This window comes from Silurus aristotelis, assembly GCF_946808225.1.
Source record: "Silurus aristotelis genome assembly, chromosome: 27".
In the NCBI taxonomy this organism is placed as follows: Eukaryota; Metazoa; Chordata; class Actinopteri; order Siluriformes; family Siluridae; genus Silurus; species Silurus aristotelis.
In genome coordinates, this window is record NC_139600.1 from 15,188,076 (window position 1) to 15,203,075 (window position 15,000).

General features: G+C 42.1%; 1 protein-coding gene across 4 annotated transcripts in view; it reads right to left on the bottom strand.

The window, feature by feature from the left end:
- The window catches only part of pax5 (paired box 5), a 55,618-nt gene that overhangs the window by 30,596 nt on the left and 10,022 nt on the right, over positions 1-15,000 (bottom strand). For all 4 annotated transcript variants that reach the window (XM_083532946.1, XM_083532944.1, XM_083532947.1 and 1 more), the window contains exons 2-5: positions 10,128-10,293; positions 6,770-6,967; positions 6,060-6,124; positions 3,623-3,748 (exon numbers count right to left, since the gene is read on the bottom strand). In XM_083532946.1, coding sequence (XP_083389072.1) covers positions 3,623-3,748; positions 6,060-6,124; positions 6,770-6,967; positions 10,128-10,293 — 555 coding nt within the window. The remainder of the gene's footprint in view (positions 1-3,622; positions 3,749-6,059; positions 6,125-6,769; positions 6,968-10,127; positions 10,294-15,000) is intronic.

Genomic DNA, 15,000 nt, shown 5'->3' on the forward strand with positions numbered 1-15,000 from the left:
TCATGTCCTGACTTTCTTCACGTGTTCCTGTCCTCGTGAACTTTACTGCGTCCTGCCGTACTTTCACGTTTATCATAGCTCTTACAAAAACTCTGCTTTAAGTCCTCGAAAGCTGTACATACTTGCTGCTCACACACACACACACACACACACACACATCCTCCGAGGTATTAGACATTCAGTGAGTTGTGGTGGTGTGTGTAACGCTCCGCCGCTGCTCCTTTGGCTCTTTGTTTTGGCACGGCTATAGGAAATCACTCTCTGTAACCGGCCACAAAGACCTCAGCTGCAGGGCTCTGTCTTTCTCCCACACACACACACACACACACACACACACACACACACACACACACACACACACACACACACGTATACACACATGGTGGGATCTGAGAGAAAGCTCTTCCTCAGTTCAGAAAGTAGAGACAAAAGCAACAATGAGATCGACTCTTTCTGTCTCTTTCTCTCCACACACACACACACACACACACACACACACACACACACACACACACACAGGGCCAATATTCTCTTTAAAATGTAGCTCATCAGGTTTATTGTGTGTTTTCTGACTGGTGTATCGGTTATTAGCCGATAGGTTATTTTCCCCTCAGTGAATATTACTGAGTATAATTTTGTGTTTGTTGAGTATAAAATGTGTGTGTGTGTGTGTGTGTGTGTGTGTGTGTGTGTGTGTGTGTGTGTGTGTGTGTGTGTGTGTGTGTGTGTGTGTGAGAAAGTTCAGTCATCTTAAGCCTTTTTCCCTTTTCCCACCATTTCATCTCTCCTCTTCTGAACTTTCATCTTTCCCACATTCTATTCTCATGTTCTCTCTTTTTTCTCTCTCTCTCTTTTGTTCCTTTTCTATATTCCTTCCATTTCTCTACCATGTTCTTCAATTCTCATTTCACCTCTCTTTACCTCTCGCTCTGTCTCTCGTTCTCTCTTAATCTCCTGATCTCCTTAGATCTCCCATGTTCTCCATTTTTTCCTCTCTCTCACTTTCCACTTTCCTCTCCCCCATGTTCTTCCTCTCCTCCTTTTTCCATGTTCTCCCTCTTTTCCCCTTTACATTGTTCCCCCACTCCTCCTGTCTTCATATTCTCCCACTCATACTTTCTCCCATGTTCTTCTTCTCTTACTTTGTCCTATTTACTCCATCTGCAACTCTCTTCTATGTTCTCCCTCTTCTCCTTTTTTCCATGTATTCTCATGTTCCCCTCTTCATGTTCTCTGTTTCCTCTTTTTCCATGTTCTGCCTCTCCACCTGTCTTTATCTTCTCCCTCTGCTCCTGTCTTTATCTTCTCCCTCTCCTTCTTTTTCCATGTTCTGCCTCTCCACCTGTCTTCATCTTCTCCCTCTGCTCCTGTCTTTATCTTCTCCCTCTCCTTCTTTTTTCATGTTCTCCCTCTACCTCTAGTTTTCATGTTCTTTGTCTCATTCTTTTTCCATGTTCTTCCTCTGCTCCTCTCTCCTTCTGTCTCCATGTTCTCCCTAATTTTTTACTTCACTTCTTCCTCTCCTCTCTTTACTCTGAATGCTTAGACACAATGCCTCTGTTCTCGAGGCCTCACAAGTCAAGTTCTCCCTTTCTTCCCACTTCCCTTTTAGCTGACTGAGGTCACCAGGTCACCACGGGCTTTCCCCCCAAATACACACCCACCCACACCCACACCCACACACCCACACCCACACACACATACACACACACACCCACATTAACACACACACACAAGCAAACAAAATTCTAAGCCTCTCTCATGTCTCTCCCTTTCACTGGCTCTTTTAGCATTTCTGAACAGCTGCAAGTCACACCATACTGCACCACTGAACACACACACACACACACACACACACACACACACACACACACACACACACAAAATACTACATCATTGCTCAGGACTCAGGAAATATCACTGTTCATCCAAACCATATTAACCCACACCTTCATACACACTCATACGCCCATTAAGCATAGTGGGCTGCTCTCAGGACACACACACACACACACACACACACACACACACACACACACACACACACACACACACACACACACAGTCAGGGAGCTGACCACCTGCAGTTCCATGTCAATTAAACACACAAATTCATTTCTCTCTCTCTCTCTCTCTCTCTCTCTCTCTCTCTCTCTCCCTCTCTCTCTCAGAATCACCATTCCACTGCTGCTTTAATGACATTGGCACACATCGCTCTAATTGGTGCATACATCAATGAGTTTTTGTGTGTGTGTGTGTGTGTGTGTGTGTGTGGGTGTGTGTGTGTGTGTGTGTGTGTGTTACAGTGTGCGCAGTTTAGTAAGTTCACATCGCTAGCACGCAGCTGATAGCAGACTGTGAAAAAGACCTTATTTTAGATCTTTATTTATATTTGCGTTACGATGTGTGAAAAAAAATCGCAATAAAAATCAAACTATGCCATAAATTGTTTCTTCGAATTCTTCATATAATCACATTTGAATTACGATTTCCGTTTATTAACGAACATCGCGTCAAACATCGTAATCCACATCCTCGCGAATTCCCGTGCTAGGAATACCTCCACCGGTTGCCATGGTAACTACTATTAGTGGGTGGAGCAACCAGGAGGCGTTCAAGTCAAACCAAGACAGGTTACAGGTAAAAAAAACCAAAAAAAACAAAAAACGGGAAGTCCCGGTTTGACTTGACCTTCGTTCTTAACAACTTATCAGCTACCAGAGCGACGATTCTACAATCTTCACATCGTCAAACTCCGACGAGACTCTGATTTGTTGTGTGGATCAATTAGGAACACCAAAATTTGTTGGGGGTCGGCGTGTTTTGGCGAGGATTCCACGTTAGAGGCAATTCCAGTTTTATGGGCAATGTTTTGAAAGGAAAAAAAAATCTCAAACTATATCTTCTCTCAATCAGCGGACTGACATTGGAGACTCCAGGACTTTTCCACCCATCCCGTATGTGGTTCTTCTCCAAACCGTTACCACAAAGTCAAAGGCACACAGTTGTGTAGGACGTCTTTGTATCTTTGCTGTAGCCTGACATTTTCCCTTAATTTAAACTATTGTCTCAAAACCTGTTCCAGGATGACAAAAGTGCAGCTACATGAAGATCTGCTTTACATTGGTTTGAAGATGTGGAAGATCTCCTAATTGTTTCGAATTGTTTTTGAACAGCGACATTGTTGAGTCTTTGTAAGTCGTCTTTAGTATTGAACCTCCAGTTCCATGTGTGTGTGTGTGTGTGTGTGTGTGTGTGTTTGGCATCTGTCGGCGCTTCACATGCAGCAGGGGTCTGACCGTAGATGGCATTTTAATGTACACGTTCACAAACGTACACACGCGTACACACGCGCGCACACGTGCGCACACGGCGTCTCCGCTGGATAGAGATGTCTGTCTGAGACGTGTCAGCGGTGTCCAATCCCCCTGCCCCGATGCATCTGTCAACGTTCAGCTCCTTCCATCTGTGCCGTACGTGTGTGTGTGTGTGTGTGTGTGTGTGTGTGTGATACAGAAACGTGTTGGTGTGCTAGCCGTACTGTACTGGAATGTAAAGAGCAAAAACACTCTGTATAGCGAGAATGAAAAGAAAAAAAACAAAACAAAACTCTCGTTCTTACTTTCATCCCTCTTTCTCTTGCTAGCGTCAGCCGGCGAGCTAATTCCCAGAATTCCACTGATGGAGTAGGAGGAGCCTGCAGCGTCGCTGGTCACCGCAGAGACCTGGGTCACGGCAACGGTGGACACTGAAAATGGTCAAGAAAAGTCACACAACTTCAATCGCACTAAAATGTCACCTTTGAACGTGACTGCACTGTTTGTGTTTGTTGGAATTTGAGTAAAACTCTGCGCTTGCTAGGGATCGTGTTTCAGCGCTAAAAAACGTTAGCGATGAACCGTCATGTTGTTTATTTACGCTGTTTTGTCTCTGCTCTCGCACTGTTTGACCCCGAGTGTGTGTGGGTTTTTTTTCCCCTTGCCCTAGTTCTGTGAACAAAACAAAAAAAAATCAAAAAAACAAGCTGTCAGCGTGTAAAAAAATCTGCGCCCAAACAGCGGTATTTTTAAAACGCTCCTCCCTGTCAGCCCTCCATGCTCCTTCTCCCGGCCTTATCGCATTTCCTGTCAGGTGACGTTCAACTTGAGCGACAGGACAGTGGCCCCGCGGGGACACTAAAGGTGAGAAGACGTCGCTAATCCAAACTCCCGGGCGAAAAAAAAAAAAAGTGAGACAGAAAACAAATGGCTCTGCGAGGAGATAAAAGCTCCGCTTCTCGCCCCTCCGAGCTCGTTTTCGCTAAGCGCGAAGGAGACCGTAATGAATGCAGATCCCCGCGTTCCGTCTCGATTTATCATTTCAATTATCTTCTTTTCTCATTCTTCTCGCTCTCTGTGTGTTTTCTTTCACGCAGATGCAACGCAGTATTCGAAATCCCTAAATTTCAATTTTCCGTCAGAGGATGAACGCGGTTTATTTATCGCTGGAGTGATCTGGAGTCGGGGCGCGAGGGCGAAAATTAATTTCGATTAAGCAGTGATGTGAGATTATGAAGATTACTGACGAAGGAGGAAGTAGATCTCGAACTTCGTTTAACTGCAGTCGACGAACGTTGTCGCTCTTTTACCGTCTGATCCGATTGTGTTTCGGAGCTTCGAATTTGGTGTGAGGTTCTCAAACGTACACAGCAAGAAGGAAGGAAAGCATTTGTTCCGAGTTTTCTTTTTTGCACAACATGGTTTGTGAACACTGTTTGAGTTTTCGTTCATGCTGAACGAGTTTACTATTGTAGCTTAAAACCTTAAATGGGGGTGGGGCTTAACACTGCTTCACTCTCATTGGCTGGTGTGATTTTGACTGACAGTTCCCAGTATATTAAATGTAACTTTCCCTCGTTACCAGCAGTCGTTAATACATTAATTTATCATTAATGAACCACATCCAAATTTCACTGTACTTTCCTGGGAGATGTTTATTATGCTCTTCATTCATTACATGATGTGCTGAATAGTAGTTCAGATGTTAAGATGTTTGACTTCTGAACATAAGGTTGAGAGTTTGAATCCCAGCACCACCAAGACGCCACTTTTTAAACAACCCTCAGCTGCTCAATTGTATGAATAAGATCCGTTTTATAATTGGATTTATATAAGAGTGTTCTTTCAATAGCTATGAATGTAAACATAGGAGAGTATAAATAAACACAAAGACTGTATCAAGGTCGCTCTCTGGAATTCTTACAAATCCCTTCTTCATGCAGCTGTCAATCAAATCGCACTGGCCAATTAGACTGATGCAAGGCAATGCTAAGTGGCCCAGGAGTGGTAGCTTGGTGTGGCTGGGATTTGAACTCATGACCTTCGGATCCAAAGTCTAATGCCTTCACCACTAAGCATCCACTTCCCTTTTCTTCACTCCTCCACTAAAGAATCTTTTGTGAGATGTTTGTAGAAATCTGATATCAACAACAACAAATCATACAGTCCCATATTTATAGATATCTATTTTTCCAGAAAATAGAACAGGATCAGGTCACGACCTGGTAGGCGGGGACCCCTGTAATAGTGGTAATGTAGGAATCCCTTCATAGTTGTTGCTAGTTGTGTTTTTATGGTTTTGTGGTTACAAATGTTTCGTACGTGCCGTCCACCAGGACTGATATAACACTTCACTAACACATCTTCAGGCATGAAAGAAGTCCCCTCGATGGAATTTCGAGACCACGGTGCCGATCAGCCAATCAGGAGAGAGCGTAGGAGCGTTTTACACTGCTCCGAGCTTGTGGGTTTTGCATCTTTACCTGGTTGTGTGTCCGTGTGGGTTTCTTTTTTCAGTGACTCATCTGCTTATGCTTTCACATTATTGTAATATTCGGTAGCTTGGCGAAATCTAGCAATTCATAGCTACTTATTTGTTCTCGATATTTTCCATCAGGAAAGATTTTCCACGGTTGAGATAGGGAAGGGGGAGGGGCAAATGTTGTGCGACTAGCATAGAGCTAGTCTAAAGCTGTGGTAACATGGTACAGTAACATTGTGAAAGAGGTGCATGGGTCTTACCTAAATTATGCGCTGAGACGCTTCCTGATTGGCCAGGCTGCTGCTGGACTTTAGTGCGAATGATCCTGAAGTAAACAGTAGACAAAGAGGAAACAGACATCATGTGAGTGTGTGTGTGTGTGTGTGTGTGTGTGTGTGTGTGTGTGTGTGTGTGAAGTGGCTGACAAGGCAGCACAGCCTCGCACTTCCTGCATGATTGCTCAAGCAAAGCACAAGCCCCCTTTTTCTTTTTTTTTTAACCCCCCCTTTTCCTCTCTCTCTCTCTTTTTCTCTCTCTGTCGCTTTTTCTCTTCTTCTCTGTCATCGTACACATGGTGTTGAACCTGGACTCATGAATATGTGTGTGGCTCGCTGTCACATCCCCCTCTGTTTCTACCTCTTTTCTATCATTTCTTCTTCTTAATCATCATCTTGGGGGTTTTTTGTTTTCTTTTTAGCTCATGGAAAGTTTTTCGGTGCCGAAAACGGAACCGAAAACCAGTGGTTCTGTCCGGATGACGCAGAACATGCAGAAGATCAGGACCGGTGAGGACCAGGAAGAGCTACTGGTACTTGTGGATTGCAAAATTGTATACAAACCAATCTTTATAAATAAGTAGTGCAGCAGAGAAACCATCATATTCGTGTTCACATAACCCTTGACGCTTGTTGTTGTTTTTTTGTTACACACACACACACACACACACACACACACACACACACACACTGACCTGTTGATTGAGCTGACGCTGGGCACGCTATCGTTGTCGCAAACTCTCTCAGCCAGTAGCCTGTCTCGTATCTCCCAGGCAAACATGGTGGGGTTTTGGCGTTTGTAATCAGCGATTTTGTCGACGACTTTGGGTGTAGCAACCTTTGGTTTGGATCCTCCGATCACGCCTGGTCTGATGCTCCCTGTCTCGTAGTACCTGTCAAAAAAACGTGACCTGCCTGTTACTTGACCATAATAAGTTAATCATAGACAATAACCTCTCACACACACACACACACACACACACACACACACACACACACACACACACACACACACACACACTCATGTGCATATAACGTCTAACTTACCAAAACCAGTATAGCTAACTAGCTTAGTTTGCCATTTCATGCTAATCATAGCAAGCTAATTTTAACCCTCACCCACAAAACTTTTAAAATCCTTTTTCCAAAATGGACTTTTACAATCAGTGTAAAGAAATGAAATATTATTAGTCAGGACAGGTTGGGTTTCTGTATGTGGAGTATCATGATTCTCTGGGAAAACAGAGGTCCTGAGGTTTCCTCTGGTTAAACAATTGACATTTCTACACGGTAACTTTGGTACTGAGATAAACTGACAGAACAATTGGCTAGATTTAACAAAAAATGTGGTGTAGCAATTAAAAATTGCATTTATAATAAAAATCTGCAAATTCCTAAAGCTCAGAATGGCATGGCTTCACAAATTTGTGTAGCTTCTGGTGAAATAAAAAAATGAAGAATATTCCCAGTTGCTAGAAAGTGTTGGAAAAGCTAATCTAACCTTGAGGATAGGAATGTTTTCTCCATTATGCTGTATTTTAATTATTTTAGAGAATCTTTAAACATTTGTCTAGAAATTTCCTCCAATAGCTTGATATTCTCCAATGTTTGTTAGCTGCTTCCAGTTTATCTCTGTGTACAACCTCTGCTGATGGCGGTTTGCTAACACGAGCAGGCTAATTTCAAGGAGAAAGCTTAGATCACTCAGGTTAACTAGCATTTTTTTGTTGCTATCAAATGCTATCAAACTGTATTGTTTTTTAGCAGAAGAGTCTATCAAAGTTGCTAGATGTTTTCGGAAAATTTTCTCACAGGTTAGCTGAAAGAAATTGTCAATATTCATTGGCTCTCTGGAACAACGTCTAACAGCCGGCTTTTTGCTCATCGTTATTGTTAGCGAAGCTAAGATTGCTCATTTAAAAGACGCTCTCGGGTTTTGAATATCAAACGCTTGCCCACATTGTACAGTTCGTTCGGAATTAACTTGCGATTAACTTATTGCTACTGTTACCCATATTCTCATGAGCCTTGTATGGAGAAGACCAAACAAGCTAATCAATCTAGGTATTATCGAATGTTACACATATGCTAGCTTTATGTTTTATTGAACTATGCTAGCTCAATGTTTAAAAGTGAATATTTCCATTCTCGGGTGAAAATTCGATAGAAGTAAATAGATTTATTGGGACATATTTTCATTGTTTTTTAAGCTTGAGTTTACTTTTAAACTATGCGATATGCTATGCTATGTGATGACCTTATGGTATTAAATTATTCTCTACAGTTATACGTTTATAGTATCTCTATTCCATTCTATTCTTTTCTTTTCAGTAGAATAGCAAATACCATTGTGGCAGGTTGGTACAGTAAATTATATTTGTTTGTAAAATATCTAGCTTTGGTTTTATGTTTCCTGTAGCTACGCTAAACACACACACACACACACACACACACACACACACACACACACACACACACAAACACAACTCTAAACACAATGCAAGGAGACCCTGTAGTCTTTCTCCCTGCAGTATATACAGGGAAAAAAAACTCCAGCAAAGCTTAATAGGCGTTGCGAAAATCCCGCTATTAACGAGAAGGCATGGATATTCATCCACCTTATTTATTTTAGCATCCTACTCTCTGTGCACACGCTATTAAACGCTGAGGCTTTCTTGTTGTCTGCCCGTTAGCCGGAGAGCAGGGAGGAAATTAACACACGCACACAGGGCCTAGTGGTAACGCATGACTGAGCTGGACCGGGGGCTTCGGGGGGGTCGGAGAGCCGGAGAACAATGGCAAACACATTTTTTGATATTGCTAAAGGCCCTAGCGCTAATCCCACACCTTCATCTATTCAAACGCTCTCTCTCTCTCTCTCTCTCTCTCTCTCTCTCTCGCTCTCGCTCTCGCTCTCTCTCTTTTACTTGCTCTCTCTTTCTTTCTCTCTTGCGCTCACTCGGTCTCTGTCTTTGCGTTATTTCTTTCTTCTTCCCATTCTTTATAAATCATTTTATTCTAAACCTCTCTCTCTCTCTCTCTCTTTCTCTTTCTCTCTCTCTGTCCTTCACCCTCCTCGGCAGATGTATGCCACCCGTTTCATTCGGATGCAAATGTACAATGTGATGAATCTTTTCTTTTTGTGACAGAGAGGAAGAGAAAAAAAAGGCTTTGACCCGCTTCAATTCGAGATCGGGGAAGTTTTTTTTTATTTTATTTGAAACTCGGTCACACAAAAGCAAGAACTGATGAGTCAGCTGCACCGGTGCACAGAGGTCCGGAGAAATGTTCCCTCACTGCGCCGTTTTTTTTTCCAAAAAAGGCGCTAAACCCGACAGAAAATTTGGTGTTCGCATTACTCTGATGGTCGTCAGCCAGCAAAAAGCGTTTTGCTTTCACCCAAACGGAGGGAGGACGCTCACAAAACGTTCGACCGGTGAACTCGACGCTTTAAGAACCGATGCTGAATTTCCCAGCGATCATATGAGCGCTAATCATTTTACCATGAACCAGAGAGACAGTTAATCCAGAAATACAGAAATTACTATAGCTTTTCTGAAGATTACGCAGAAGAACATAAAACCTAAAAGATTGTACCCAGCCAATAAAAGCCTGTGAGAGTTAGCAAACTTGCTAGTAACCAACTAAGAGGTAGATTAGCCAACAAACCGCCAGTCTACAGACCTTTTGAAGTGAATTCAGGTTGAATTCAAATCTAAACTGCAATAACATTTAGCATATATTTTGTTTGCCGAATGTCAGTCAGGATTTACACCAAAAATTTTGGTGATTTCTAATTTCCAAAAACCTAACCCTTTCCACAACATGAACAGATAAGTTACCTTCCAGGTTACACCCCAACCGCTAGCAACTTGTCCACCACTTTTTCCACTTCCTTGCGATCCTTGAGTCATTTCTAACATTTGCATACATCGAATTCTTTGTACTTGGATTTTCATGACTTCTAAAATAATCCTCAGGCTGTTAAAAAGTGGTAATTACACATGTATTAGATGTTAATAAGGTTTGAATGAAACGTAAATAAAGGTTTACCTGCCCAGGATCTTGCTGACGCAGCCGTGGCTGACGCGAAGCTGACGAGAAATGTCGCAAGGCCGTACGCCTTGGTGTGCCAGCTCTACAATCCTCTGCCTCACCACATCGGGCAACGGCCGGCCGTTCACAAACACCCCTCCAAGCTGGTTCACCCCTCCATGCCCTGAGGGGTAAAGAAATGTGTATCAGGATCAAATGTTTTCAGGTTCAATCTCTTTCTAAGCCCCATTTTGGCACATTTATCATTCTGGCCTGGTTGTGGTTGCGTTCTGGTGTCATTTATTGCGGACCACAAGGGTATGAGTTCTATTCTCACTGAACAAGAACCCTGGTTGGTCAAACTCGGCTGCTTTTTTACTCACATTTCTGAGAATTGTGTTTCTTTGCAATCAGTGACGATCATCCCGTCACTCAGAGTGTAAGCTTGTCTTTGACTTGAGGTCACACTAGAATTCCAATATAACAAGTATACCGTGCTAAAATATACAATCTGCTCGTGTTGTGTTTACTGATGATTTTCTTTAATTTAAAAAATATTTTGTATAAAAATCTACAATCGATCAGCTCCAATTTTCCGAAGAGGTAACGCTGTGACGTATCGATCTACTTTCAGTTCCTTGTATTCACATAATACGAATTCACAGGTTTGGGCAGCAGCAAAAGGCGAAACTTATTCACATTTAGCATATATTTCCATCGTCCAATCGAACGAAAAATCATACATTCTCATCTTACCTACAAACGTAAGCTATTCCTCTTGTGGCCAACCTGTGAAATGACACTTGACCTACTCAGCTATTTTAGCGTTAAATTGGTTATTATTGTTGTTTTAAATTGTCTACAATTCGTACTTTTTCTCACAAAAATCCCAGATTTTGACTTGGGGTTATTTATAAACCTTTTCCAATAGGCATGTTAAGTTGTGATGTGTTTTGGCATGGAAATTGTGTCAAGCTGAGATAAATATACTCTGTTTGAGATAAATCCTATGCAAACAAATTTCACATTTTGTTTTACAGAATTAGAAATTTCACGATTAATCCTAATTGTAGATTATTTAATTCACAGCTATTAGCTAGTTAGCATTGCAACGAGGACTTGCAATAGGAGTACATCAGCTATAAATATCTATTTATCACTAGTAATAAATTAGGCTTTTGAGCCCCATTTTAAGGTGGTGTTGTTATCATAAGTTGCTAAACGGAAAGCTAGCTAGTCGTTCCAGGTGATAAATAAGATACACTTATACTGAAAGTCTGTTTTCTGTAGTAGCTACAGAAATTATTTAGCTAGCTTCGCAATTTTTTGAGGATGATATCTAGAGGGTTTGCACAACTGTCACACCTGAAAGTCTCAGCAGAATTATTTTCACACACATTAAAGCAGTAGCTGTGACCAACGTCTGCGTTTAACATCAGTGTTTATTCCTCGCTGTGTGACTGAGTGTTTAGTTGCAGTTGGAAGCGTGCGCCTTGTTACACTTACTTCAGTGTGTATATACAGTATATATATGCATGTGTGTGTGTGTGTGTGTGTGTGTGTGTGTGTGTGTGTGTGTGTGTGTGTGTGTTAAATATTTCCATGCTAATCCAGTTACTCTGTCATATTAACATACTGATTGCTTCACTGCAGAATCCCCTCCCTGAAACACATACACACACACACACACACACACACACACACACACTACACAAAGATACACACAGGGAGTGTGTTGTGTTTGCTAATCCAGCCTACGAGCGTGATCATTCTTAAACACACCGCTTCAGGTTATAAAAAAAACCAAACCCGCTTCTCTAATGCCCCGAATACAAAACACATCAATTCACAGACAGTAATGTTTCCCCATCCATCCATCCATCCATCCATCCATCCATCCATCCATATATCCATCCATCTTTCTCATTCTCTCTCTCTTTCTATCTCTTTCTCTCCAACTTATTCTGCATGTCTACTCATCTTACTCTTCTTCCTCTATCTCTGGCTGCACTATTCACTGTTGTTCCTTTGCCAGTAATTAATGATCTATCAGGCTGATCATCTTTTTGACGGATTTTCTCGAATATTGAAAATATCTCACATTTCATGCGTTAATATTCCTACACGTCTTTACGAGTAAGCGAATGAGAAGTGTAGAAATCCTGTTGTCCTTTCACTGTTGTTTGACTGACTCTTTGACTAGCAGTAATTAACATTATATTTGACTCATTGGCTCACTCGAAGACTTACACATTCACTTACTGACTGACTGACTGACTTTTCTTCATGACTGAATCTCTGACTGCTGCACTGACTTACTCACTAATCAACTCCCTGATCGGTTCACTTACTGACTCAGTGACTGACACACTTACTGACTCAGTGACTGACACACTGACTTACTCACTAATCAACTCCCTGATCGGTTCACTTACTGACTCAGTGACTGACACACTGACTGACTCAGTGACTGACACACTTACTGACTCAGTGACTGACACATTTACTGACTCATTGACTGACACACTGACTGACTTAGTGACTGACACACTTACTGACTCAGTGACTGACACACTGACTGACTCAGTGACTGACACACTTACTGACTCAGTGACTGACACACTGACTGACTCAGTGACTGACACTGACTGACTCAGTGACTGACACACTGACTGACTCAGTGACTGACACACTGACTGACTCAGTGACTGACACACTGACTGACTCAGTGACTGACACTGACTGACTCAGTGACTGACACATTGACTGACTCAGTGACTGACACATTGACTGACTCAGTGACTGACACACTGAATGACTCAGTGACTCACACACTGACTGACTCAGTGACTGACACACTGACTGACTCAGTGACTGACACTGACTGACTCAGTGACTGACACATTGACTGACTCAGTGACTGACACATTGACTGACTCAGTGACTGACACACTGAATGACTCAGTGACTGACACACTGACTGACTCAGTGACTGACACACTGACTGACTCAGTGACTGACACTGACTGACTCAGTGACTGACACATTGACTAACTCAGTGACTGACACACTGACTGACTCATTGACTGACACACTGACTGACTCAGTGACTGACACACTTACTGACTCAGTGACTGACACACTGACTGACTCATTAACTGACACACTTACTGGCTCATTAGTCGACTCATTGACTGATTCATTGAATGATTCCTTTGGCTTACACACTCACTGATTGACTGACTGACTGACTTTACTTAATGACTGAATCTCTGATTGCCTCACTGACTTACTCATTAATCGACTCCCTGATCAGTTCACTTACTGACTCAGTGACCTGCACTTCATCAGTATGTGTTTTTCAGAGGCGATGAATGCTGTTAATTACCAGAGTGTTATAACGGAGCCCTGCGCTGTGGTGTTTTATTCTTCTTATACCACAGCATTATACCAACAATACCACATGATGGAGACTCCTGAAGAAATGTTACATTTTCTGAAGAGGTAACGCTGTGACGTATCGATCTACTTTTAGTTCCTTGTATTCACATCATAAGAAATTCACAGGTTTGTGCTGCAGCAAAAGGCGAAACTTATTCACACTGAGCATATATTTCCATTGTCCAATCGAACGAAAAGTCATACGTTCTCATCTTACCTACAATCGTAAGCTATGCCTCTTGTGGCCAACCTGTGAAATTACACTTGACCTACTCAGCTATAGGAGCGGCTAAACCAGGTGTCGATGTTTGTGTTCAATTGTTTACAATTCTTACTTTATCTCACAACAATCTCAGATTCTGACTTGGGGTGATGATGGAGACTTGTGAAGAAACTGTCTATCAATGCCAGAAAATGTTTTTAGAAACCGCACCACCACATCAAAGCGTTCGTTACCCATTATCTAAAACGTCTCCTGTACAAAGTCCACGACAATCAGACGTTACCATAGAAACAAATAATAATTAGATTTAGTGCATTAATATAAACATATGACGGGGGATAAGAACAGCACTGTGGTATAAACACCAGTAAGATACATAGAAGCATGTGTAGACGCAGTCAAGTCAAGTTTATTTCTATAGCGCTTTTTACAACAGACATTGTCTCAAAGCAGCTTTACAGAAATCAACAGTTAAGGTGAACGGTGTGAATTTATCCCTGATGAGCAGCCGTGGCAACTGTGGCAAGGAAAAACTCCCTTAGATGTTATGAGGAAGAAACCTTGAGAGGAACCAGACTCAAAAGGGGAACCCATCCTCATTTGGGTGACATCAAGAGTTTGATCATAAATCTTTCAACAATACAGAACACTAGAGAGTGAGAACTAACATGAGCACTGGAGTATAAGATTATAAGTGATGTTCTTTCTGCAGTCTTATACAGTCTATATGGTCAGTAGCTCCTAGTTTTATAAGCTCAGCATTTGTGATCAAATTTGTGCAGTGTATTATATGTGTAGTCACTTCTTATAATATTTAGTGGACTACTTCCTTTTCTGTAGCTAAACAAACATTTTATTTGTGGTGTAAAACAGGGATTAAATCAGGACCTGTTCCCGGAGCTCAGCTCAGTCTGAACGTATATTTCTCATCAGCAACCTAAAGGGAGCAAGCTCTCAAACATGACGTCTCTTTGTAGCTCTAAAAAGTGTATAAGACACAAATTGGTCTTCCCTGGCAGCGAGTATTGCTGAAACACACACCGAGGATGTGTGTATACTTGTGTGTGTGTGTGTGTGTGTGTGTGTGTGTGTGTGTGTGTAGGCATACGAGCGTGTTTAAGGCCATCGAGGCTTTGTGCGAAACGGAACGAACGAAAGCGACTTCTCCGATCCGATCTATATCCTGCTCTCGCCTTTTATTTTCCCCGCCGAGCCCCTCTCAGCTGA